The sequence below is a fragment of the Physeter macrocephalus genome, chromosome 11, assembly GCF_002837175.3.
Source record: "Physeter macrocephalus isolate SW-GA chromosome 11, ASM283717v5, whole genome shotgun sequence".
In the NCBI taxonomy this organism is placed as follows: Eukaryota; Metazoa; Chordata; class Mammalia; order Artiodactyla; family Physeteridae; genus Physeter; species Physeter macrocephalus.
In genome coordinates, this window is record NC_041224.1 from 57499655 (window position 1) to 57509959 (window position 10305).

General features: G+C 54.8%; 1 protein-coding gene across 2 annotated transcripts in view; it reads left to right on the forward strand.

Annotated features, from left to right (window-relative positions):
• Positions 1–10299, forward strand: part of RBPMS2 (RNA binding protein, mRNA processing factor 2) — a 28199-nt gene extending 17900 nt beyond the window's left edge. The window contains exons 4-8 of one of the 2 annotated variants that reach the window (XM_024128940.2): positions 734–796; positions 1129–1279; positions 1766–1917; positions 8971–9040; positions 9303–10299. In XM_024128940.2, coding sequence (XP_023984708.1) covers positions 734–796; positions 1129–1279; positions 1766–1917; positions 8971–9033 — 429 coding nt within the window. In that variant the 3' untranslated portion in view covers positions 9034–9040; positions 9303–10299. Of the gene's footprint in view, positions 1–733; positions 797–1128; positions 1280–1765; positions 1918–8810; positions 8943–8970; positions 9041–9302 lie in introns of those variants that run through there. The other variant, XM_028495824.2, reaches the window with a different exon arrangement.
• The last annotated feature ends 6 nt before the right edge of the window (positions 10300–10305 follow it).

Below are 10305 nucleotides of genomic sequence, written 5' to 3' on the forward strand. Positions count from 1 at the left end.
CCGCCTGCCAACGCAGGGGACACGGGTTCGAGCCCTGGTCCGGGAAGATCCCACATGCCGTGGAACAACTAAGCCCGTGGGCCAAAACTACTGAGCCTGCGCTCTAGAGCCCGTGAGCCACAACTACTGAACCCCGTGTGCCTAGAGCCCGTGCTCCACAACAAGAGAAGCCACTGCAATGAGAAGCCCGTGCACCGCAACGAAGAGTAGCCCCCGCTTGCCGCAACTAGAGAAAGCCCGTGCGCAGCAACGAAGACCCAACGCAGCCAAAAATAAATAAATAAATTTATATATATATTAAAAAAAAAACCCTGTTGCCCCTTGATTGAACCTGAAGCCTTTCCATGCCCTTGATACATTAGTGTCCCCTTTCGTGCTGGGGAAAACACTAGAACTTACTCTTAATTACCTGCATACATTAAAAAAAAAAAAAGACTTTTACTGGAAGGGTGATGTTTAATGCAGTGGGATAAAGCTGTATTGGCATCGTTTCCCAGAATGTGGTACCTGGATGGGAGAGTTTTGGTGCCCCAAACCAAAAATATATAATTCTTGTCCATATATAGTTATATAAATATATAATTCTTGTCCATATCCTCCCTATGTTCTAGCTGAACATAGAGAGGATGTGGACAAGAATTATGTATCTTTTTGTTCTTTGTTGTTTTGTATGCTTGAAGGGGAGATGGAGTGCTGGGAGAGATGCAAGGGTATTCTCTCTTTTTCCTACTAGCCTGTTGGTTTTGTGATCTTTGACAGCCGGGCAGGAGCAGAAGCGGCCAAGAATGCATTGAACGTGAGTAGACAGAGAACAGGCCTTTCTCTGACCCACAGACTTCTAGGCAGTGGGTATTCCTGTTCCGTCTTCTGCAAACCTTCCCCCACTCCATGCCCAAGGAAAGGGCCCACAGATGTACCTTCCCCAGCATCCTGGGGCAGAGTCTCTGGCTGCACTGTCTGTGCCAAATGCCACTACTCACAAGGCCCGAGCAGTGTATCCTCTGTCTTGGCCCCTGTGTGGGCAAGTCTTTCAGGCTGGATCATTTCTGGGGCCCTTCCGTCCCCACTGCAGTGGACAGGCTGGGTCCTATAGTGTAATGCCTTTCCCTTCCTTTCCTTCTCACGTAGGGTATTCGCTTTGATCCTGAGAACCCTCAGACCCTGAGGCTAGAGTTTGCCAAAGCCAACACCAAGATGGCCAAGAACAAGCTAATGGCTACACCAAATCCTACCAACGCTCACCCTGCCCTAGGAGCACACTTCATCGCACGAGACCCCTGTGAGTGGCGCTCAGAGTGGCCATCTGCTGCCCTTTACCTGGCAGAGCTGGGGGGCCCTCGTGGATGGAATTGCGTGCAGAGGGCATCACTGAGGGCATCAGTCCTGCCTGTCCGCCCCTTTTCCAGGAGCTTCTTGCATCCACCATTACCCATCCCTGTGGGTCCCATGCTTCCTTCCTCCCCTGCAGCCTTTGCTGGACCTCAGACTGAGCTCCTGAGCTGTCGGTGTCGCCCAGCTTCCCTGAAGCCTTCTCTGATCCCTCTTGGTTGAGATGAGCAGAGACCCATCTGAGGGCTTCTTGAAGCAGACAGGATGCTCACCAAGCCTGGCCAAGTTACCATGGCTTTTTTGGGATCCTTCAGGGGAGCCTGAGAAGGGAGCTTATGCTCAGCAATAGTGCTGGGTCCCCTTCTCTTGTTTGGAATGGGGTGGCGCAAAAGGGGACCCGCGTTCTGACAAGGGGGGCTGTTGTCTCCTGTCGCAGATGACCTGATGGGGGCCGCTCTGATCCCCGCATCCCCAGAGGCCTGGGCCCCCTACCCTCTGTACACCACAGAGCTGACCCCAGCCATCTCACATGCTGCGTTTACCTACCCAGCCGCCACTGCTGCTGCCGCTGCCGCCCTACATGCTCAGGTAAGCCTTTCGTGGGGAGAAGTAGGAAAGGGGAAAACAAAGTCTCTGAGTTGGCCGGGCTTCATTCCTACCCGGCCACGGGCCACCCAGGTCCCCAGAGCTGCTGCAGAACTGCTGTCTTGTAACAACAGTACCTTTGGGGTTTGGGGTCCCACAGAGGGGAAGGAGAGGATAAGCTGCGAGGCCGCATCGAGGATACACTGCAAATGTGAAGTGTGAGAGACCCACCGTGGGTCCACTGCCCCCTGGACACTTGCGGGCAGGCTGTGCCGATTCTGCCTGTGGTGACAGATCTGAGTGCGGTTGCTGGAGCCAGGCCGCCTGCCTCTGCTTCCTCCTGTCTTTGTGAACTTCAGAAAGCTCTGAAAGATTTCTGTGTCTGGATTGTTCTTTTTCACTCATCTGGAAAGATAAGAATAGTAGTATCTGCCTCAGGTTGTCGTGAGAATTAAATGTTAAGCCATGTGAAGGGCTAGAATTGTACCTGGAACATCCGGGGTGCCCAGTGAGTGTTTGCTCTTTTGTTCAAGGAACGTGGGCACCCTGCATTGTGACCTGGGCTGGGACGGGAAAGGTGCAGCCAGCGCTTCTAGGGGAGAGGTGGAGAGGGCACGGCTGGGCTGGGAGGGCTCTGTGCTTGCCGAATGCCACGCCAGGTGCCCGAGCACCTCGCAGATTACAGCCAGGCCTCTGCGCGGAGGGCTGTGGTGAGCGGCGAGCCTGCCTGGGCCTCTCGTCAGTGAAGTGACCGAGAGCTGAGGCTCGAGAAGAGCGACCTGGCTGTTGAGAGGGAGAGAACAGAGGTCTCCCGGCTGGGGCAGTAGAAGGGGACGAGGAGTTAAAGGGTGTGAGAAACCAGGAGGGAGAGTTCCCAGAAACTAGAAGCTGAGGCAGGAGGAGTGGGGAGGCTCTGCCAGTGGGAGGGTCAAGTGCGTGTCCGTCCCTCTGAAGGGCTCAGTGACCTGGGTTCGCCCAGTTCCAAGGTGGAAGGTTCAGATTCCCTGACTGCCACCCTCGCAAGGCGTTCCCTTGGCCACGGCAACTTGGGTTGTACCGAGGGCAGACGCATGGTTCCGCTTGGCACTCACCCTGGCGGCACACCACAGACGGCTGGAAAATTGATCGGCGTAGGGTGGTGGCGAGGCTCTTCCTCTCTAGGGCAACGTTTGTAGGATTACCGCAGACCAGTCCTGTGGTGAGTGAAGGCAGTCCTCTGTGACCCGGCGGAGTGTGGAAGGCAGATGGTGCGCCCCGCCAAGAGGGGAGTTTTTTTGTTTTTTTGTTTGTTTGTTTGTTTGTTTGTTTTTTGTGGTATGCGGGCCTCCCTCTGTTGTGGCCTCTCCCGTTGCGGAGCACAGGCTCCGGACGCGCAGGCTCAGCGGCCATGGCTCACGGGCCCAGCCGCTCCGCGGCATGTGGGATCCTCCCAGACTGGGGCGCGAACCTGGTTCCCCTGCATCGGCAGGCGGACTCTGAACCACTGCGCCACCAGGGAAGCCCCCAAGAGGGGATTTTAACTGCAGGGGCCCTGTGAGTCCTCTGATCCCAGCTGTGACACCAGTTAACGACCTGATCTTCAGCAAGTGACTTCACCTCTGGGCCTCCGTGTTGTCCTCATCTGTAAAACGAGAGGGCAGGACCAGATCGGATGGAGAGGTTCTACCCCCTCTGCTCTGAGATGCTAGGCCATGACAATGTGAGGCAGACGTTGGGCGCCAGGGACAGTCAGGATGCCAGATTATTCAGGAGCGTATCTCTGCCCTTTTTGGGGTGGCCCCCCAGCCGGCTGGGAGTGGTGTGCTGCTGCGGGTCCCTAAGCTTCGTACACGGGACTGTGTGCCCTCCTCTTGTCTTCCTTTCCAGCTTCCTCCCTCCCTCCCCACGCCCCGTGGCTGTCCAACTCCAGTCCAGCTACCTTGGTCCAAGTCCTGGCTCTCTCTTTCAACACCTGTGTGACCTTGGGCAAGTTTCTTGACCTCTCAGTGTGTCGATTTCTTTGTGGTATGATGATAGTTGTAGCTACTTTATTATTATTATTATTATTATTTTGGCGGTACAAGGGCCTCTCACTGTTGTGGCCTCTCCCGTTGCGGAGTGCAGGCTCCGGACGCGCAGGCTCAGTGGCCATGGCTCACGGGCCCAGCCGCTCCGCGGCATATGGGATCCTCCCAGACCGGGGCACGAACCCGTGTCCCCTGCATCGACAGGCGGACTCCCAACCACTGCGCCACCAGGGAAGCCCAGTTGTAGCTACTTTAGAAGGTCATTGGTAGCCTATTAGCATAGAGGGAGCACTACATGTTTATTATTTAATATCATTATTGTCTAGTTCCCTCCAGGTCCTCTCTGAGGCTAGAGGCCTCACTGTGCCTGAGTTCCTGTCTTCTGGTCTCCCTGGGAAGGGGATGAAGGCCCCCTCAAAGGACAGTGACTTTTTTCGGGGGGCAGCCTGATGACAAGCGATTGGATCGGGTGATGACTAGTTGGGAACCCCCCAGACCGGGGCACGAACCCGTGTCCCCTGCATCGACAGGCGGACTCCCAACCACTGCGCCACCAGGGAAGCCCAGTTGTAGCTACTTTAGAAGGTCATTGGTAGCCTATTAGCATAGAGGGAGCACTACATGTTTATTATTTAATATCATTATTGTCTAGTTCCCTCCAGGTCCTCTCTGAGGCTAGAGGCCTCACTGTGCCTGAGTTCCTGTCTTCTGGTCTCCCTGGGAAGGGGATGAAGGCCCCCTCAAAGGACAGTGACTTTTTTCGGGGGGCAGCCTGATGACAAGCGATTGGATCGGGTGATGACTAGTTCTGTCCCGCTACTTGAGTTCTCTGGATAGTCGTTTCCTCGACAGTAAAATACACTGTTAGGACCAAGTGTAGTAATAGGCATGAAAGCATTTTCGAAGTAGTATCACTTTCTCTTTTCCTTCCAAGAGCCCCCTCCCTGCCCCCGATAGTACTGCCCCAGAGGTGGAGGCTGAAAATGCCTAAATGAAGGAGGTGGACCCTGGTGATCCTAAGGAGGTTATTCTGAACCCAGAGGACCAGTAGCACTGCGTTTTTCTGTGCCTGGGGGTAAGGAGGTGACTTGGAGAGAAGGCAGCAGCTGATAGACAAAAGGGGATGAAAACCAGTCCTTCCTTTCTGTACCCCACCTTATACATCCTGACCTCATGCCCTTTGCCAGTAGCTCGGCCTGAGCGAGGCATCCTCATGTGGCTTTAGGGACGAGACCTGCAGGAAGAAAGGGGCTTGGAGATGGTTCAGTCCTCCTCTATCTCGGCACAAGGCACAAGGCTGTCTTGCTGGACCTTCTGATCTTCTCGATAGAATCGTCTCCTTTCAGAGGGTATGGGTGGCAGGGGCACACTGGGGTCTGGTACATGAAGTTGGTGGCCTAAAAGCAGGGATTCTGCATGTCCCCTTGCACCCCAGGCTCCTCCCAGTTTGGACTTCTTTTTCCATTTCGACCTGAGGGTATGGGGGTCTTTCACTGCAGCCCTTTGCCCCCCTTACACTGGCTCAGCCACTTACTGATGACCTTAAAGTTACACGAATTCCCCTGCCTCTATTTTCTTATCTGTTTAATGGAAATGATAATAGCATCAACTTTATAGGGCTTTTCTGAGGATTAAATGGACTTAGTATATGAAAACTACTTAGACCAGCATCTGGCACATGCCAAGTGCTTCATAAACATTAGCTATTAGAGGTCTGCATTCATGGGAAGAAAAAGACAGGGTTTTTTTCTCTTTTTTTGCCTTTGCTTATCATCCTGCTCCCCAAAATATCACTACATTTAGTCCTTAGACTTGGTAGGTAGTTGGACACAGGTGTATAAGTAAATCCATGGGTATGACTCTTTTACAAAAATTACACGTTTAATCTTTTTAAAACTTAAATATTAGGACATGCTTCCATGTCAGTAAGTATAGGTCTACATTCTGGATGCCTGGCTAGCCTACCAATGTATAAGTGTGTCTACCTCCCTGTAGATGGCAGTGAGGTTGTTTACACAATTTTCTTTTGCTGTGTTAGGCTGTGCGGCCTTGGATGCCCTTGTTCACACCTCTCTGGGCACCTGTCCTGCTTGCTGTCCTTATCATAAATTCCTAGAACTATTGCAAGGTCAAGAGTGTAGACTTGCCAGTCTGAGTTAATTGTATTGTTTTGACTTTGTGATGAGTGAGGCTCCCTTATTTGTTGGCTGTGTTTCTGTTTCTTCTTGTGTGGACTCATCCGTTTGCCCACTTTTTGGTGTATCTTCTCAGTTATAGTCGGTCTGAGGGTCTGAGAGAGGACCGTATGCCCCCCACTCCTTTGTTTGGGTGCTGCCCCTCTTGGAGCTGTAGCCATTCTAGATGCCCATGGGCTTTCCCTGTGGGTGGCCTCTTAGGACCCCCAAACCCCCTGTGAACAAGTGGAGGCCCTGACAGGGGACTGGCCACTTGCTCCCTGCTGTGCTGGCCGTGATCCCTGGGCCTGGGGTCTTGTCCTGAGCTGGGGCAGGAAGAGACCGTGCTTCTTTAGAGAACCTGGACCACTGGCCTATCCCAGGCATCTGAGGAGAGTGGAAATGCAGCCCTCCAAGTACGTTCTGTCTAGTTGGGTTGCACCACCATCCCGAGCTCAGAAATTAGGCCTTTCCTCTGCTTCCTCCCCAAGAAGGCGGTGGCCCATCTCAGGCTGGAGGGAAAGCTGCTGCTCTGGAGCCCAAGCCGCAGCACCTAGTGGAGAGGGTGGGGCTGGATGGAAGCGGGCTTGTTGTGGGGGCCCCTAAGCAGCCGGTGGTGGAGGAGGGCAGGTCGGAGGCCTCCAGGGTCCTTCCCACTCTCGTCCGACGCTCTCCCCTTGTCCAGCCCTGCAGGGCACCCAGCCTGTCAGGCGCTTCCTTGCCGTGGGGCCGCTCCAGCTGGAGGCTGGGTGAAGTGCGGTGGTCAGGGTCCACTAAGGCTTCTCTGAGCTGGACCGGCCGCAGCCTTGTCCGGTGGCAGCGGTGCTGGTTTCCTCATCGTCCCTCTCTTAGGGAATGAGCTCTGGTGTCCAGCCGGGCTTGCAGCTGAGAGGGCAGCCCATGGCTCGGCAAAGGGGAGGAGAGGCTTCCTCCCACTCGGCTGTCAGCCAGGAAGGGAGGGAACTGCTTCCAGATGTTTAGAAGACATGAGAGAAAATAAGGTGGCCTCTGAGGCTGGATGGCTCAAAGAGGCTCTTGACCCTTTCTGTGTGGTGTGGGACTTAATCAAGGTGGTCCTGGCAGCCCGGGGTCAACTGTGTGCCAATGACAGCAGTGCCACATCCTTGGAGCCCAGGGGCCATCCCGACATTGGTCAGGTGGCCTAGGCCCTGGTCCTGCTATGTGCCAAGTGTCCTGGCATCTCAGAGTAACCAGCTGCTGACTTCCTGCTGAACACGGGGTGGTCAGAGTCCTGCACTATACAAAACAGCACCTAGAATTTGGAGGGGGCATAGGAGCAAGTTCTCAGGAAGCTTTCATCAGCTACCAGATAGCCTGGCATTGCTCGATATCTTCACTCCTTACAGAGGCAGGGATTCCTGGCAGCCAAGTGGGTAACTGGGTCTGACTGCTCGAGCTTCAAGAGGGTTGTCTGTATGCCCAGCTGCTACTTGGTTTCCTCATCGGCTCTCCTGTGCCATCCCTTTCTTTCCTAAGAGAACCCCGGCTCCCATCTCTGAGTTCTCTTCCCAACCCCTCACTCGGGGCCCTGTGATGCTCTGCCGCCACCCCTCCCAGGTGGCCACGGGGCAGGCGGCCTCCCCGCAATCTTGGCTTGGCACCCAGCACGGCTCACCGTCCAGACTACTGGCCCATGGGGAATGGGGTGCATGTCATTTCCTGGCCTGTCTCTGGGAATCCTGCTTTGGGGCCTTGCTCTGTGGGGCCTTCCAGCAAGTACCAGGGTTGAGGTAGCTGCCAGGCTCCCAGTAGAGGGCTCAGCTGGTAGGTTACAAATCTCTAAAGTTAGGAGGCTTGTAATGAAGGGAATGGGGGTGGGGGTGGTGGAGAAGCTGAAATGGGGCAGCGACGGGGGTGGGGAGTATCAGCTGGGTCTAGTCTGTGACTTCCTTGAATCCTGCTAGGACAGGACCAACTTCCGGGAGTCCTGCCCCTTGGAGACCACACTGACTTTGGTTTCTAATGTGTTTTTACATTCTGTCTTATCTGATCCTCGTGGATACCCTGTGACTTTTTTTTTTTTTTGGTACGTGGGCCTCTCACCACCGTGGCCCCTCCCGCCGCGGAGTACAGGCTCCGGACGCACAGGCCCAGCGGCCATGTGGGATCCTCCCGGACCGGGGCACGAACCCGCATACCCTGCATCGGCAGGCGGACTCTCAACCACTGCGCCACCAGGGAAGCCCCCCTGTGGCTTTTATTATTATTATTATTTTTTTGCGGTACGTGGGCCTCTCACTGTTGTGGCCTCTCCCGTTGCGGAGCACAGGCTCCGGACGCGCAGGCCCAGCGGCCATGGCTCACGGGCCCAGCCGCTCCGCGGTAATGTGGGATCTTCCCGGACCGGGGGCACAAACCCGCGTCCCCTGCATCGGCAGGCAGACTCTCAACCACTGCGCCACCAGGGAAGCCCCCGCCCTGTGACTTTTAATCATCTCTGTCCTGTAGCTGTTGAGGACACTGAGACTCAAAGAAGTTGAGCAAAAATGTGTTAGGTGCATTCTCCTGATGTTAGGAATTCCGCACTCTCCCGGTTAAGGGGGAAGGGCAGACTGTTGGGCCAGTGCCCCCGGCTGCCAGCACGCCACCTGGTACAGTCGGGCTCAGTGGAGCGGGAACGCCTTCATAACCCTTCTTTCATTTGAACCTCTGTCCTGCAGAGGAGGCAGGTCAGGTGGCGCTCTCCCATTTTCAGGATGAAGAAACTGACGCCCAGAGGTGAGTAACTGGCCCGACCTCCGCCGTCAGTGACAGGACCAGGACTCCAACAGGGGCACTGAAGGCCGTGTTTCCCAGGCTCCCCCATCAAGCGAAGGGACTACACAGCTAGCTCCTGACGTTGGCTTCTCTTGCAGGTGCGCTGGTACCCTCCCTCTGATACCACCCAGCAAGGATGGAAATATCGTCAGTTCTGTTAGTTCTTCAGTAAGTGCTGGCTCAGAGGCCTGGGACGGAAAGTGTCCTAGAGCCTGGCTTCCTGCAGGGCCGTGGTTCCTCTGCCTGAGTCCAGGAGCTCACTGGTGCTACCCCAACCTGAGCTTGCGCCTGGGGCACTCTGGCTGGTTTTCCCCTCTCCTCCCACCCTGCCCCCCACCCCCCATCTTGCAGCCTCCTCGCAAGGGGAGGGCCTGGGTTCAGCTCCAGTCCCATGCATCTGCTCATGGCCACCTCTTTCCCCTCCCTCCAGGTCTGGTCACCACAGCTCGAAGCCCCCCGCCCGCCTCACTGGGGAGGGAGCCACCCTGAGCTTCCACTGCCCCCAGGTGGCCCGTGCAGAGCTGCTGCTTCCCTCCAAAGACTGTGAATTTTAAGCCTGACTCAGTGGACTCTGTTTCCTTTCTCTCCTTTTCCTCAGCCCTGTCCTGCCCCAAAGCCCCTCTCCAAGGCCTCACGGCAGGATTCAGGGGCCTTCTCACTGGGACACCCAGACCCAGCTCAGAGGTCTCACTGGGACTGAGCAAGGCCTGACCTCCAGTCCAAATTTGCTTCCGTAGCCCCACCTCAAAGAAATGAGGCGTTTAATTTTGCATGTTTTCCTGGCATGAATTAAGACACTTAAACTTGTATATATGTGAGTGTACAGTTTGTTCTCACATTGTGTCACCATAGCAACAAGTCCTGGCCACTAATGGTTCATCATTCCCGGTCCCCCTCCCCACACACCCCTCCCCTGCACCCACCCTGCTTCAGTGAGGACCAAGCCCTGCAGCCAGTTCCGCCCAGCGGCTGGCGGCCTCCACCACCCCACACACTTCCAGGCTGAACAGGAAGGACCACCCAGCCAAGATAGAGCGTTTTCTTGGTCATTTCAAATTGGGGTCCTCTGCTTCCTCCCCCTCAGATGGGCCAACAGCCATTAAGAAAACTCTCTCTGCCCAGTTTCGCTTAATCTCCACGGCGCACCCCACCCCTGCCATGGCTCCTCATGCTTTTCAAACTTCAAAACCAACCAAAAAGTGAAAGTATTTTTGTACCCTGTGTAACAAAATATTTATGCAACATAAAGGATTTTTCATGTGTGTGTGCAATTAATTATTGAAGAGACCTTGTCCGCCCTGTCAGATAAGTTTAACATTTTAGTTTGAGGCATGAAGAAGAAAAGGGTTTCCATTCTCCAGCAGTGAGCCTTAGCGTCAGCCATTAGTTTAAGAAAAATGAAGGAAAAATTGTGCAATTTTTTTGTTTTGTGT